This window comes from Camponotus floridanus, unplaced genomic scaffold, assembly GCF_003227725.1.
Source record: "Camponotus floridanus strain SB8 unplaced genomic scaffold, Cflo_v7.5 scaffold205, whole genome shotgun sequence".
Classification (NCBI taxonomy): domain Eukaryota; kingdom Metazoa; phylum Arthropoda; class Insecta; order Hymenoptera; family Formicidae; genus Camponotus; species Camponotus floridanus.
The window spans coordinates 300592-317006 of NW_020229332.1; the positions used below are offsets into that span (position 1 = coordinate 300592).

The following is a 16415-nucleotide window of genomic DNA, read 5'->3' on the forward strand; positions in this document are numbered from 1 at the left end:
CATAGCGATACTTAAACACATAAAGTTAGCCGATCCTAATTTTAACATACCGTCTAATATCGATATGTTGATTGGTGTGGAGTTATTTTGGAAACTTATTTGCGCAGGTCAGATTAAATCTTCCAGAACTCAGCCAATTCTACAAAAAACTCTTTTAGGATGGATTATATCTGGTCCGACTCCGAGCAATATTTCAAGCTCGAGCTCTTCAGCTTCTAATTGTTTAGCTGTAACAACAGATCTAAATCGTGCGCTCAGCCGCTTTTGGGAAATTGATCATTTAGGGTCATCTACGTCCGTTACGCCAGAAGAACAAGCCTGCGAACGTCTATTTCAGGATACCGTAAGGCGTAATAACGAAGGGCGATTCATAGTTCAGCTACCAATCAAAGTAGATAAATTAGTGAATCTTGAAGATTCCCAAGAAATAGCCACAAAACGTTTTAAGGCTCTTGAGAACCGTCTTAAAAAATCACCGAAATTACATGTGGAATATAAGCTATTCATCCAAGAGTATCTACAGCTTGGCCACATGCGTGAAGTTACTTCTCATTTGAAATCAACCCACAAGAATTATTATTTACCACATCACGCGGTATACAAAGAGACGAGCACCACGACTAAATTGAGAGTTGTTTTGATGGTTCCTGCAAATCTTCAAGCGGAATTTCATTAAATGATACAATGATGGTTGGTCCTACGATTCAGGACGATCTATTCTCAATATTAACAAGATTTCGCACTTTCAAGTGCGCCTTAACTGCCGACGTCACCAAAATGTACAGACAAGTTTTGGTAGATCCCAATCAAACCTCTCTTCAACGCATTTTGTGGCGTGACTCTATGAACGAACCAATTCGAACTTTTGAGCTTCTCACTCTTACATATGGCACCGCTGCCGCATCATTTTTAGCCATTCGATGTCTTAGGAAACTCGCCGAAGACAATGCCATCGCATACCCAAAAGGATCCAAAGTCGCTTTAAGGGATTTTTACGTGGACGATTTGGTAACTGGTGCAAACACATTACAAGAAGCGTTAGTTATTAAGTCAGAGACGTCTAAATTACTAATAGAAGGAGGATTTAAATTGCGAAAGTGGGCCTCTAATGAACCCTCCCTTCGAGACAATCAATTTCTAGATTCTCAAAAGGAATTTGTTTTATCGTGCGATAAAAAAGACGAGACGCGGACATTAGGTCTCGTTTGGAACTGTAAGGCAGACCATTTCAAATTCTCAAATATCGCATCTTTGCCGCCATTGTCGACACCATCTAAAAGAGCTATATTGTCAAGAATTGCATTAATCTTTGACCCTCTAGGGCTACTTGGACCTACTACAGTCATCGCTAAAATCATTATGCAAGATCTTTGGCGCCTCAAGATTGACTGGGATGAATCTTTGCCCTTAGATGTGAATACTAAATGGAAACGTTATGAAGCTGAGTTACCAATGTTAAGAAATATATTTATACCACGAAGAGTCATTGCATTGGATGACTATGTCAAGCTAGAAATACATGGTTTCGCGGATGCTAGCGAGATTGCTTATGGAGCATGTGTGTATGTGCGTGTCACTGATGCCAATGAAAAACACTCTACTAGATTACTTTGTTCGAAAGGTCGAGTAGCGCCCTTGAAGGCTTTATCTATTCCACGGCTTGAATTATGCGCAGCGCTATTATTGGCACAACTCATCGACAAGGTACTGAAATGCCTGACTGTCAAAATAGATTCGGTTTACTTATGGACCGACTCTACTATAGTATTAGCTTGGCTACAATCATGTAGTCGAACTTGGACTACTTTTGTTGCTAATCGCGTTGGTGAGATCCAGCAATTAACTACTCCACATCACTGGCATCATGTCAGCAGTCAAGACAATCCAGCAGATCTTTATTCAAGGGGTGTGACTCCAACATCGCTACTTCAATCGCAACTTTGGTGGTCAGGGCCTACATGGCTAAATCTCGACAAAGGGAGCTGGCCTCAATTTCCTTTTGTCATAAACAAACAGGAGATTCCTGAATATAAGGCTACTGCCATCACCATGATCGCAACGAAACAACCTTTCGACATATTTGAACGATACTCAAAATTCTTGAAGCTGACTCGCGTGGTAGCGTACATCTTTCGATTTTTTAACAACTTAATGAAGAAGATCAAACCTTCGAGAAGTTATCCACTACAACCTGGTGCGGATAACAGTGTTTCGCCCGATGAGATAAATCATGCTACTCAAGTTTTGGTGAAATTGGTCCAGAGATTACACTTTCCCAAGGAATTGGAACTACTCATAAAACAACAAGATCTGAGCAAGAGTAGTCCCATTATACGTCTAAATCCATTTGTAGACGAATCTGGAGTTTTACGAGTCGGAGGTCGGCTCAAGCTATCTTACCTTCCATACACTGCCAAATATCCAGCATTACTGCCAGGACATCATTCATTTTCACGTCTCATTATAATTCACGAGCATGAAAGACATTTTCATGCAGGCCCGCAAGCCACTTTGTCTGCTGTTCGTCAAAGCTACTGACTTGTCTCTGCCAGAGATGTAGTACGACAAATTACACGCAAGTGTATCACTTGTTTTCGAAGTTCTCCAAAAACGTCTTCAACGCTCATGGGAAATCTTCCCAGGGACAGAATCACAGTTCCTAAACGAGTTTTCGAAAAATGTGGAGTAGATTACGCTGGTCCTTTTTATTATAAAGACGGATCAAGAAAGACAGCTAAACTATTGAAATGTTACATGGCAATTTTCGTTTGTTTTGCAACAACGGCTGTTCACATTGAATTAGCGGTTGACTTATCCACTGAAGCTTTTCTCAATGTTTTAAAGCGTTTTATTTCCAGAAGAGGATACCCTTCGGACATTTACTCTGATAATGGCCTAAATTTCATAGGTGCCAAACGAGAGTTAAGTGAATTGGCGGCATTGTTTAACGAGCAAAGGGATCAACAACAAATTAGCGATTATATGGCTATCAAAGGGATCAATTGGCATTGCATACCGCCTAGAGCACCTCATCATGGTGGGCTTTGGGAAGCTGCTGTTAAGGGAGCCAAGCGTCATCTCATTCGAGTAACCAAGGAAGCCCATTTAAGATATGAAGAATTAGAAACTCTGCTCATCCAAGTTGAAGCAATTTTAAATTCTCGACCACTTACACCTATGTCCTCTGATCCATCAGATCTCACATTATTAACTCCAGGACATTTTTTGATAGGAAGTCCGTTAACTTCATATCCTGAACCATCGATAGAAAAACTGCCAATAAATCGCTTGTCACGCTGGCAACATGTCGAACAAATACGGCAACATTTTTGGCAAAGATGGACTCGTGATTATCTACATCACTGTCAACAACGAAATAAATGGATAATTAAAGGGAAACCAATGCACGTCGGACAGATGGTCCTCCTAAAAGAGGATAATAACTCGCCGTTAACCTGGTCTCTTGTTAAAATAATAGAGGTACATCCCGGTGATGACAATCTTATTCGAACCGTCACCGTACGCACAGCTAAAGGCATCTATAAGCGCCCTATAACACGTTTGTGTTCTCTTTCATTTGAGATTTAATTCTAATTTTAATTTTTTATATTTTATTCCGCGTGCGTATTTAGCTTGAAGTTATTATAATTAGTTTCAAGCTTACAATTTTAGTTATAAGTTATTCTCTCATGCCAATTACATTATCTGCAAATTTTGTATTGCGTTATATATATAAAACAAACCTTTCTATATGTCGTTACATTGAAAGCGAAGGCTTTCAAAGGCGGCGGTTTGTACACGCTACGCATGTTTCTTTTATATCAGTGTTTCTTTTTGCGTTTTTTTTGCGTTCTTGAGCATGCGCGAGCTGCGAGTACTCCTTGGCGACACTGAGCTTGCGCTCCTGCACATCACGTATCCTTCACATGTCCTTCTCGTGTACGTCGCGTGCCCGTCATGCGCTTCGCGCGCCTCGTTTGCCTCACGCCTTGAGCGCCTCAGGCGTTCGTTTAGTAGTACTAGTGTGTGTGTTCCTTTGTACAAGTCAGTCATGTTTTGTATGCTGTGCAGAGTTATGAATAAATATCGAGTACTGTAACATTCGGGTGTACTATTCTTCAGAATATATTCCCAGGAAAAGAAAATAGGCGTACACATACGCTACGGCACAAGCCCCCTCAAACAAATATAAAGTTTTTTTATTAAAAATGTGAAAATATGTATATTACATATATACCTTCTATGCAACACTTCTTCCTTTTTTTCCTTTTTTATTTTTTTGTCTCTATGTTGATTCTTTCTTTATCTTTTTCTTTTTTCTCCTCTCTTCTCTTTTTACCTTTTTTATTTTTTTCTTTTTTTTCCTTCTTTCTTCTTTATATTTATCTTAATTTATATGTATATTTATCTATATTTATCTTAATTTTCTCTCCTCTTTTTCTTCTTTTTTATTTTTCTTTAACTTTCCTTCTCCATTTATTCTTTAAATAAAAATTTATGAAATTAATACATATAATAAAAATCATAATAATAAGAATATACGCGCGCGTGCTTCTTCTCTTTCTCTTTCTCTATCTCTGTTTGTCTCTCTTTCTCTCACTACACAATTCTTTTTCTTGTCAATTTTTCTGCAATTATTATTTTATACTCTTAAATAGATTAATATTGTATATATACTACGCAAAAAATTAGGGAATCACTTTAAAGCTTGTAAATTTTGTTGATTTTTGGAAAGCTATATCTCAACTTCAGGAGGTCGTAGGACGGTATTCCAAAGCGCATTTTAAAAAGTGAAGTATCAACTTTAAAGCGTGTGAGGTCGCATTGCTCGTCTGATCGAATTGTATTACGTGGTCGCATTTTAAAGGGGAAGATGCTCACTTTAAAGCCAATGTAATGGCATATTTTATCCCATTTCTGCTTTCTCCGTGTATGATTATAAAATCATGAAATTTTTGGAATTTTTTTTATGGTCTTACTTTGGACCTCAGACGTGATACAATTCGATGAGGCGCGCAATGCGACCTTACACACCTTAAAGTTGACACTAAAGAGACCCTTTAAAATGCGCTTTGAAACACCGTTGTACGACCTCCCGAAGCTGAAATATAATTTTTTAAATGTCGATAAAATTTATAAGTTTTAAAGTGATCTCCTAATTTTTTTGCTATATATACGAACATAACAATTATAAATAGCAGAATATTTAAAAATTATTTACATATTTACATATAATATTAAAATTTATTTACACATTTATGCATACTTCTTTTTATTCGCTTCTTCTTCTTTATCTGCTTTGTTCTCTATCGTTTTCTTTTTTTTCTTTCTTCCTTTTTTTTATATTTTACATCTATTATTTTCTATAAATTGTTAAAATAAATTTGTGTTCAAATCTATTTAAATTTGTTTGACAGTTTAACAGTTTAACAACATGAATCTGCATAGACAATTAGCATCGCAAAAAGAGGTTTCAACTTTCAATACTTCGAGATATTCGAGTTTCAAGTATCGATATCAATTAAACATTTAACTTTTTTAGAGACTCAGTGTTCATGAATATTAGAACTTTCTTGATCCCAAAAATGTTTAATCAATCAACTTGCAATTTTTATGGAAAAGCAGTAATCTTAAGCCTGATTTATGCAGATCGTAACTGGTAAGTATCGTAAACTGTAAGAAATTGACTAATCAAAATTAAGGATGAGAAGAATAATCGACTATAATTGGTTAATTTCTTATAGTTTACGGCATAAATTACCAGTTACGGTCTGCATAAATCAAGCTTTATTAGTTACGCATTTCTTAAACCGAGAACTCGGACTAAGTTCTGTATCGTGGACATAGAACATTTTTAAGGCATTTGTATATAAAAATGTTTTAATCTTTAATCATAATCTTTGACTATACACGATCAATCATAGTGCATCGTAAGGCAAGCGAAATTATTACTACGTACTGTGATTGGTCAATTTCTTTGCGTTTCCTTTGGACGCGCTGAAAGCATTTTATCTTTGTTGCTCATTATATATTAAAGAAAGATATCATGATGCTGAGCGTCGCGAAAAGGAAGCTAGGATGTCACCATTCGTTATTTGTTGACATTCGTCAGTCCGTTGTCACAGTATATATAGTAGCGCAACTTTGGTAATTTCAGCATGGGTAAAAATGAACTGCACATGCGCGGATTTGGTAGGGAACCAATCACGGCAGTGACCTTCTGTTTCGCTTGCTCTCTCTTTATCTCTTTTTCTAACCTATTATACATACACTATACAGGACGAGACATCTGACATTGGGACATACACTATACTGGGTGATTTATTTGAAATATACAATTTCAGATCAGTCACTCAAAGATGCCGACAGAGAATCGGCACTACTGTATATACTGTACCGTGAGACCGTTACCGGCCTTGAACCGGTGCGGACATGTTTTACGTGTGTGTCCTTCGAACAAGAATTTTTGAGTTTAACTTCTTATGAGGACTTTAGCCGTAGACAAAATTTAAATCAGTTGTTGGCCTTGAGTATATTGATCGTTGTTCAGATCAATTACGGCCATAAAAAATGAAAAAAAAAATATACTGTGCCATTGTCGACCTCTTATGAGAACGGACGTAATAGCAAATCAGGTTATTTTTAATTATTCCGTACACATACACACATGCACACATGCACACCCACAATTTTTAATTTAAATACATTAATTTTACTTAACAGGCTTTTTATTTTAATAAAATATCTTTCTCACATACTCGTATATATAGGAAAATAGCAGGTTACGTGATTTTAAATTTTCAATAAAATTATTTCGAAAAGAATGATCACTGACAAGAAATAGGTTATCTTTAATTTTTTCTTGCAACGATGAAGCCACGGTATGCAAATAATTGCTTGGAATAAGTGATTTGGCCATTAATAAATAAGACAGAACAGGTAATAAAATATATATATATATATATATATATACAATTACTATAAATGTATTAAATATTAATAAATAATTTAATATTAATCTTTTATTGTTTATTATAACAAAAATATATATAATAGATAAAAATAAATATAATAAATAATAACAATAAATAAGGGGCGCGGCCATGTTGGGTTGGAGGAGAGACAGGCCGGAAAAGAGTAGTGGAGTGAAAGTGGAGAGAGTGGAGGATGGAGGAGTAACTGAAGCGTGAGAGTTGGAGGAGGGAGAGAGGAGAGATCAAGAGAGCATGGAGGCAGTGACGGGAAAAGGGTGGAGGAGAAGAACGAAGGAGTTGGAAAATGTGAGAAGAAAGTGCTGAGTAAGGAAGAGTGTGGAGAGGGGGAAAGACAGGAGGATGAGGGGCGAGTGCGGTAGGTGGGAGGAAATGGTACGGTAGGACCATAGACTTATACAAATAGACTGCGCATGCAATGCAAAGCGCTGGGGGCAACATAGGAGTGGTGGGGATAGCGCTTGTGGGCTTCCGTCTCTTTCTAACCGCATGCTGTCTCTCTCCATCGTGGAAAGTGGTGGGGCGGACAAACCCTCCACCGCGCCCCGGGCCTAGGCTCTACTCACGCTATGAAAGTAATGTCCTCCCTCCTCCCAGAGCCAATTTTCTAAAAACCCTTTCCATTCTTATCTTGCGATTTTAATTGAATAAAATTAGATCTGATATACAGATAATCTAGAATGATATTCTGTATGTAAATCAACCCAACCTAAACTCTTGAACATAAGTCCCCCCTCCCGAATACACCTTAAATATAAGTTTCATATATCTATTAATGATGAACATCGTAGCCTAGTCGACTAAGGTGTTCACTCGCATCCATGTAATCCGGGTTCGAATCCCAGGTACATTTTTTTTGTAATAATTGTAATAATTATTATTAGTTTTATTATTATTTTTATTTTGATTGTTATTATTCTGTAAAAATAAAATGATTTGAATTACGTTGTAAACAGCATTTTCGTTGTGAAGTCGAATCAGATTTGCGTAATTTTTATTAATTAAATAATTAAGTTTCTACTAATATAATCAAAATAGTTTTTAGTAATTCTATCAAAATACTTTATACACTCACGGTACAGTAACTGTATATTTTATATAAATATATTTTTTAACTTTAATAATAAGATTTTTAATCAAAAAATGTGAACAAACATTTTGCTACGTACCAAAAAATTGCATACAATTTATATAAAGCACATTGAATAGAATTTTGGTAATATTTAATATTATTTAAATGCGATAGTATGAGCATAATAAAATACATAAAAAAATTTTGGACTTGATAAATATTTATAGACATTAAAAGACATTTATTGTAATTGCAAATAAAATTCAATAACAATTTGTTAGCTTACAAAAATTATGCACATTAATTTCTACAAAAAACATTTTCCAGGATGAAATACAGTAAAATTAAAGAAAACAAATTATTTTAAGAGGGAAAAATAATAAAACGAGAGTGAATAGAATTGAACTTTTTATTGTATAGAATGTGAATTATGCATCATTTTGGTAAATCTTAGCTCTGTATACAACAGAGTTACGAAATTCTAAAAAGCATCAAAAAAAGAATTGAACATAAACAAATATTACTAATGAAACAAATTTTATTGATTTTTGTATATGACTAGCCTGTGATGAAAAGTCCTTACGCGTTTAACTTTCTGTTGAGCAGAGCTAGCTTCGTGATGTAACTTAACAGTAAAATATTTTTTTAAAATATTATCAACCAATTGTGCTTTGTGACTAAATAAAATATCCTTTTCAACATAGATATGTAAATTTGAAAAAATATTCATAGGTAACACTAATCACCTGGCACGCAACACCATAATATCAACAATGTTTCTATAACTAAAAAGGTTTGGCGTCATTCTTACGATTTTTTCAGCAACTTTGCAAATACTTACTACATCTTGACTAGGAAATACTAAGCCACTCTTTGGTGTATCTTCTCTTTGCCTATTTTTTATATTTATTAAATCACAGGAAGTTTCTTGTGTCTCTAAGCAATCAAGACACATCTGACAATGCAATGTTTTTTTAATACTATACACGATATAACCAGCAATGTAAGTGACGACATCGTAATGGTAATCAGTCCAAGACCAACCATTACTACCTACATAATCATGATCAATATCAACCATAATATTTTCCGATTCACGAGCATTCAAACTTTTAAAATTTTTCGTTCTAATTATTGCTGTGCCGTCCTGTGCGCTACAATTGCCTTCAGAAACCTCTATAGTATTTACATGACTGACTAGTTTTTTATAAGATGCTTGAAATTGATAACAAGTCGGGTTGTTATTAAACCCTCCCATTTTTCTAATACATGAAAAAAATGTCTCCAGATGGTCCTGTGACAATTTGTATGTTAACAAATAATCCATAAGCTTATATTGAAATAAATATCTTGAAAGATTTAATACGTTTTTTAGCCCAGTAATTATTCCCCAAAATCCAATTCGACGACTACTTGCCAGTACGTCTTTGATTTTGCCATTTTCATTTACTTTTAAATATTTGATGTAATCAACTAAGTAATCAATGTGTTTTTCTAATTGTTCAAGATTTAATTTGGATATGCCATTTTTCAACTCAGTTTTTCCAAACCTACATCTTGAGTTGAGAATATCAAAAGCATCATTAAAATTTTTGCAAAATAAAGCGGTTACACTTGCTTCACTAAAATCGAGTGATTTCATTTCTAAGTATCTTAAAGCGTCAGATACTCGCGTACTTAAAGTTTGCACTGCTAATTTGACCTTCATTTTTTCGCCGTAAAAGTCAATGTGCCTTCGCCTAATTTTTGTACCTGGATGCGTACCTTCTTGCTCTTGAAAATTCACTAATTTTACAATAAAACGCCAAGTAATTGTTTTCTTGTCACTATCAATGAAGTCGTATTTAGCTAATGTATTTCGAACTAATTTTATCATATGGCATGCATCGGGTATGACAATAACTGGTTCATTTGTCGTTGGGGTAATTATTCGGAAAATGGTACACCTCATCGATTTTATTGCTCTTTGGATATGTTGTGGAGAAAATTATTCTGAGTAAATCTCTGCAAAAATCAAGTGGGGGACGACATTGGTTTAGGAGATATAACAAGTTAAAGTTTCAAAATTTTAATGCTTGTTGCCGCAATATCTCACCATTATACGACTCTATTTAAAAATGTAAACATGTTTAGTTTTGTGTGATATCGGTGTTATACATTTGCAAAATTCACTTCTATCATCCTCTGCTTTCGGTACTAAGCGAGGTCCACCTTTACCATCCCCTGCTTTCGGTACGAAGCGAGGTCTATAATTGTACTTTTCACGCGAAGCAAGGTTCACCCCTACAAGTACACGCCCAGACTGCACACCCCCCCCCACCCCCCCCGTTGCAAACTCCATGCAAAGGAAGATTTCACATGGGTTCGCAACGGGGGGGTGGGAGGTGGGGGTGGGGTGGGGGGGTGTGCAGTCTGGGCGTGTACTTTGTAACGCAAACATGTGCTTTTGAGAACGTAAACATGTTTACATTTTTGAATAGAGTCGTATAATGGTGAGATATTGCGGCAAGAAGCATTAAAATTTTGAAACTTCAACTTGTTATATCTCCTAAACCAATGTCGTCCCCCACTTGATTTTTGCGGAGGTTTACTCAGAATAACTTCCTCTACAACATATCCAAAGAGCGATGAAATCGGTGAGGTGTACCATTTTCCGAATATTTACCGTCGTTGGGTGTTCAAATGAACATTTTTGATCGATGTCCGTAGTATTAGCGCCAAGTTCAGAAACCATACTCAAATTACTTGATGCACCATCGAAAGTGACAGAACGAACGTCACTTATTCCATTTTCATGGAGTGTTAACAGGATTTCCTGTAGCATATTTGATCTTGCCTGGCCACAAAGACTTTTTATAAAATAATACGCTACTGGAGTTTTAAAGTGTCCATTTAGACACACGAGCATAGCCACCAAAACATAAGAAGCTTCTTCAGAATTGTTTTTTCCCAGACCTCCAATGTCAACTAATCCATACCATACATTATGTTTCAATTCAATGAGCTTTTTTACTGACATTTCATCCAATTGGAGTCCAAATTGCAACTCTTTCCCATTTAAACTGCTTCGATCATGTTTTTCAAGCTTATTAGTACATTTTTACTAATGCCAGGACCAAGATGAATATTCCCAAACCATCTTCTAACCGTTTGAGGACAAGGCAAAGCTTCTAAAAATTGATCCCTTACGAATTTGTATGCTGCACTTGAATAAAATAATAAGGAACAAGCAAAGTCTTTTAGTGCTGGTGAGTAGGAGTTATATTTTTTGGTAGAAAGAATGTTTTTCATTATTTCAGGAAGAGCGGGTGAGGAATGTAACTGAAAACAAAAAAAGAAAAACGAAGATTATGTAATAACAAAACAATTGATAAATTTTTATTTTTATTTTGTAAAAATCCTAAATAAAGGAAAAAAAATTACAATCTTACTTTTACAGCATCAAGTCCTTCTTTAGAAATAAGTCCAACTTCTTTTAAGTGATCCAAAAGATCTTCGAAAGTGCTGACTTTTTTCTTGAAACGACTAATGTTTTTATCTTTTAATTTCAGTTTATTTTTTGTTTCTTTGTAATATTTTTCAACGACTAGAAAAGCTTGATCTGAAGTAAAATCATCCCTAGTCACATCTCCAATATATCTAATGTGTCTAGGACGCTTTGGGATATGCTTAAACTCTGAATTACTGTTTCTTCTGCAAATAATACGTAAAACTTTAAATAACAATTTTTCTTTAGACATTGCATTACTACAAATAATATTGGTGTACATATAAATATAAAAAAAATTAATAAAGTTTTACCTTTTTAATGATACAGGATTAGCATTTGGAGAGAGAGCAGCTGTTGAGCTGTCAATGGGATTCTTTGATCTTGATTCTAAAGTTATTACTTCATTATCTGTTTGCGAGTCTTCATTATGCGACTCTTTATCACAGATGTTTTGGCTGCAATGATATAAATATATTACAAAATAGTATGATCTTCAAACATTCAAAAGATTTTTCAAAAAAAAGTACGTACCAACTTTGGAAACATTCTTGGTTATTTTGAAGATCAGTTGAAGAAGTAGCAAGTAATAAATTTTCACATAATATATTACTACTACTATCTAATGTATCTGGTGTAGTTGGTTCAATATTTTCTGCCTCACTGCTATACATGGAATTAATATTAGTCAGACATGGATAACTGCTTTGAGTACAAAAGATTATTCAATACATTTTTACCTTGTATTCAACATTAATGATGGAACAGCATCTGAGGTCAAACTCTTACAGATTTTGCCATTTTGAATTTTGTACTTGAAATCTGTAGACTTGAAATGCCTGCTGCAAACTCGGCTGCTCTTACTTACAGTTTTATTAATAGCTGAAAGCCATTCGACCTTGGAGCTTTCATTAGATGGCAAACTAAAATTACAAAAGCAAGACATGTTAATACATAACCTCAAATTAGAATAAATTAGTTTACCTACAAAAGCATTTAAATGTATACTTGCCTATGAAACGAAAGATGTTCAATTTCACCAAAACTTATTTTACAAATACAACAGCACAAAACCATTTTGTTTTTATTTTGTTGTTTACTATATGTACATCATGTAACTTTACTAAAAAGGGACTGGAGGAGATTGATGTATTCCCTTCTGCTTCAGCCCCACCACTTTCCACGATGGAGAGAGACAGCATGCGGTTAGAAAGAGACGGAAGCCCACAAGCGCTATCCCCACCACTCCTATGTTGCCCCCAGCGTTTTGCATTGCATACGCAGTCTATTTGTATAAGTCTATGGGTAGGACAGAGTTAAGGAAGTGGAGATTAGAGAGGGCGCTGGGGTAGAAGAGTGGCGGACGAGGTGGAGAGAAGGAAAGAAAGTAGATGGCGCGCAAAGGCGGTAGTATCGAAGGAAGGATCGACAAATCGACAGATCGATAAGAAGATGGTGACTGTTGGTGATAGCACGTGTGGCGAGAAGGAAGGATTGGTGAAAATGGCTGGAAGGTGTGATGGTGTGGTGGAGGAGCTGAGGGAGATAAGGAGGGTGATGGAGGAGATGGTGGGGCTAATGAAGGTAGTGGTGAGTGGGTTAGAGAGGATGGAGAAGTGCGGACAGAAAGAGAAGAATGAGGGAGTTAGGAAGGAGGAGTGCGGAGAAGATGGAGGAGAGGCGGAGAGGAATGGAGAGGAAGGTGGAGCGGGAGGGAGACAAGAGGAATGAGGAGGTGAGGACGGAGGCGCAGATTTTTCAGAAGGAGGAAGAGACAGGAACGCGGAAAGAAGAGAGAGGAGCGAAGGATGACAGGGAGGACAGAGAGGAAGAGAACAGGAGGCATAGGTCGGACGGGAAGGAAGAGGTGGAGGTAGATCGGAAGCAGGAAAGGAGGAGGCTGGAGCGGAAGGGAGGAAAGAAAGATGAAGTGGAGGAAAGAGTGCAGGCAGAAGAGGACGGGGGAAGGAGGAATGACAAGAGGGGAGGGAAGATTGAGAGTACGGAAGAGAGGAGAGTGAAGTGGCAAGTAGGAAAGTCGGCGAGGAAGTGGGAGGGAGAGAGTTCAGAAGAGGAAAGTTGTAGGAAAGAATGGTGGGAGCTGGTGGCCGAGAAAGAGGAGAAAAAGAAGGAGAGGAGTGAAGATGGGAAGAAGGAGAGAGAGAAGAAGAGAGAAGAGAGGAAGGAAGAAGAGGACAGGGTAAAAATGGAAGAAGCATGGAGAAGATTTGAAGAAAGGAGAGACAGGAGGAGGAGGAGTAGGGAAAGGAGAGAGGCAGAGAGGAAGGAGAAGGAAAGAGAGGAGGAGAGGAGAAGGAGGAGAGAGAAGAGAATGAATTTAGTGTGGAGAGGGATAGATGGAGGTAGTGCGGAAGAGAGGAGGAGGATAATGGAGAGAATAATGGAGGTGGAACTAGGAAGGAAGGTGGAGGTAGGAGAGGTAGTAGAAAGGAAAGGGACGGCGGGCACGGTATTAATAGTAAGGATGGCAAAGAAGAGGGATAGGGAAGGGATTTTAGAGAGAGGTGGGAGGATAAACAGGGACTGGGGGATAGGGGTAGACGAAGATTTGACAATGGAGGAGAGGAAGGTTAGGTGGAGGCTAGTGGAAAGGACGAGGATAGAGAAGGCAAAGGGGAACGAGGTAGTGGTAGGGAACAGGAAGATGTGGGTGAACGGGGAGGTTTGGCGGTGGGACGCAGAGGAGGACAGGTGGACGGAGGGGTCAGAGGGTTCGGAGGAGGAAAACGCGGAGGAGAGGTATGAGTGAGAAGGAGGAGTAGGAGGAATTGGAGGATAGGAGATGAAAGGGGGAGGATCAGGGAGGAAATGGAAAAGGGGGAGTAGAAAGGGGAAGAGATTGAGGTGAAAGGGGAAAGGAGGATGGGGAGAGATGGTAAGGTCTGTGATAGGGGGACAGGGGGAGGGAAGAATGAGTGGGGGAATATGTAGAGAGGAGGAGGGAAAGGTCAGGGTTTGTGATTAGATTCGTTTCAGATAAGAAGTTGGAGGTAATGCTGAAGGAGAGACAAAGGAGGAGAAGGCTAGTGAGGATTAGGGGAGAGGCAGAGGAGCAAGAGAGAAAGGAAAGAGCCCCGTACGGTGGAGAGGAGGAAGAATGAGGTCGTGGCGGGGCAAAGCGGAAGAAGGGAAGGAGAGGACATGAGGCGAAATGGCAAGGAGAAAAGTGGAGGATTAGAGGAGGAGAGGTGTTAACAGGGGGTGAGGCAGAGTGAAATGGTGAGGGGTGGCCGAGGGGAGGGAGGGGTGTTAGAATGTAATGGCTGCCCAATGGCCAGGTCGGAGGGGATAGGGGGAGCAGGTATTGTACAGGGTTCGGGAATGCTCCCTTGAAAAGCGCCATTGTATGCCTGAAAAGGGAAACAATAAACTTCTTCTTCTAATAACAATAAATAATAAAGGTAAATAATAATATTGATCCCCAATAGCCAAGTCTGCTAAAGCAGATCTTGTCAGGGAATCTGTTAGAAATTGTTGTCGACAGAAAGATTACAGAATCGATGCAGGTTCTGATATATCATGTGATGTCGCCAGAATGTCAACAGAAATATAACAAAGCTTGTTAACATAATCAGTTACCAGATTGGCAGCAAAAATCGAACAGATTCTGCCGGCATAACTTAGTGGCAGATTGGTGGCAGAAATTGAACAGGATCTGTGCGATGCAATTTGACAACAGATTGTCGGCAAAAATCGAACAGGATCTGCGCATACAATCTCTGATAGCAGATTGATGGCAGAAATGGAACAGGATTTGCATGATTCGATAGTTCTTTCACTTACCGCTACGTGAGCTGTACTTTCTCGTAATTGAATTTCTGTCAGAAATATATATAAAGTCACGAATATGAATAAAAGACTAAAAATATAGTAATTATCATTTTAATTTTTCACTTTAATTTCTGATATCTGATACAAGCAAATGAGAGTCAGAATTCAGAATATTAAACTGATTGGAATCAATATAATATATGGAAAATTATTCATGCACTGGCTATTTGAGGCATAAAGCAAGAATTTAATTCTAAATAAATTACATCTCAAGTTTTACAAGTTACATTTACTTTATTATTAATTTAATTAAATAGAATTGAAATTAGTCCTTCGCTATATGAAATATAACTATGATATAACATATTACATATATGTCATTTTCTATAAGAAAATTCTAATTAACTTGCCGATAATATTGTTATTTAGCACCTGTAATAATCAATTTTGTTGCATTTATATAATATTAATAAAAGTGCAAATCTTGTGAAATTTCTACTGTCCATTTGCCATCAGGTTGCATCCGCAGATTCTGTTCGGTTTCTGCGGACAATCTAACATCAAATTGCACGCGCAGATCCTGTTCGATTTCTGCTAACAGTCTGACATCAAGTCATGTTAGCATTGATAGCAGATCCTGCTCAGTTTCTGCCGACAATCTGATATCCGATTCTGTGAGCAGGTTCTGCTAGCAGATTAGAAGCAAAATGAGGACGCAGTAGATGTCATTCTGCTGACATGGTTTGATCAAATCTGTTGCCAGTCTGTCGACATACTGCTTACATTTTGCTTATTGGGGATGTCTATATCTAGATGTCCATATCAATTTTAGCTTCTTCAGAATCAGAATATTTCTAATAATTTTAATTCAGAGTTAATATAATTAAAATAAGCAGTTTTATATACATATATAATGCAAATAATAAAAAGATACTAAAACTTATTAATTTAAGTTCTATTAACACAATATGTATCGCATACTAAATTATAAATTGTTACTTCGCACAAACACACATACACACACATACACACAATTTTTAATTTATTGTTAGATGGGATAATTTTACTCAAC

General features: G+C 37.1%; 4 protein-coding genes across 4 annotated transcripts; 3 read left to right on the plus strand and 1 right to left on the minus strand.

The window, feature by feature from the left end:
* Nucleotides 1-64: 64 nt before the first annotated feature.
* On the plus strand, nt 65-676 carry LOC112637814. The gene has a single exon (XM_025408382.1). It carries the CDS (start codon nt 65-67, stop codon nt 674-676), a length of 612 nt encoding a protein of 203 aa, XP_025264167.1.
* Nucleotides 677-687: 11 nt separating this feature from the next.
* Nucleotides 688-2538, plus strand: LOC105248290. Its single transcript, XM_011253021.2, has one exon. The coding sequence runs from the start codon at nt 688-690 to the stop codon at nt 2536-2538; it is 1851 nt and encodes a 616-aa protein (XP_011251323.2).
* An 8113-nt stretch (nt 2539-10651) lies between these two features.
* On the minus strand, nt 10652-12628 carry LOC105251182 (DNA transposase THAP9). Its single transcript, XM_025408383.1, has 7 exons — nt 12564-12628; nt 12292-12474; nt 12086-12217; nt 11866-12009; nt 11496-11589; nt 11201-11385; nt 10652-11126 (listed from the first exon to the last, which is right to left on the minus strand). The coding sequence occupies exons 1-7, from the start codon at nt 12626-12628 to the stop codon at nt 10652-10654; spliced, it is 1278 nt and encodes a 425-aa protein (XP_025264168.1).
* A 592-nt stretch (nt 12629-13220) lies between these two features.
* On the plus strand, nt 13221-15306 carry LOC112637815 (vicilin-like seed storage protein At2g18540). The gene is made up of 2 exons (XM_025408384.1): nt 13221-13751; nt 15148-15306. Exons 1-2 carry the CDS (start codon nt 13221-13223, stop codon nt 15304-15306), a joined length of 690 nt encoding a protein of 229 aa, XP_025264169.1.
* The last annotated feature ends 1109 nt before the right edge of the window (nt 15307-16415 follow it).

Excerpts from the sequence above, each read along its gene's own strand:
- LOC112637814 (XM_025408382.1), top strand. The coding sequence starts at position 65 with ATGTTGATTGGTGTGGAGTTATTTTGGAAACTTATTTGCGCAGGTCAG.
- LOC105248290 (XM_011253021.2), top strand. The coding sequence starts at position 688 with ATGGTTGGTCCTACGATTCAGGACGATCTATTCTCAATATTAACAAGA.
- LOC105251182 (XM_025408383.1), bottom strand. The coding sequence starts at position 12,628 with ATGGTTTTGTGCTGTTGTATTTGTAAAATAAGTTTTGGTGAAATTGAA. Across the intron at positions 12,475-12,563 it reads GAACATCTTTCGTTTCATAG|TTTGCCATCTAATGAAAGCT; the intron begins GCAAGTATACAT and ends TTGTAATTTTAG. Across the intron at positions 11,127-11,200 it reads CCTCAAACGGTTAGAAGATG|TTTAAATGGGAAAGAGTTGC; the intron begins GTTTGGGAATAT and ends TGATCGAAGCAG.
- LOC112637815 (XM_025408384.1), top strand. The coding sequence starts at position 13,221 with ATGGAGGAGAGGCGGAGAGGAATGGAGAGGAAGGTGGAGCGGGAGGGA. Across the intron at positions 13,752-15,147 it reads GGAAGGAAGAAGAGGACAGG|TTACCAGATTGGCAGCAAAA; the intron begins GTAAAAATGGAA and ends TAACATAATCAG.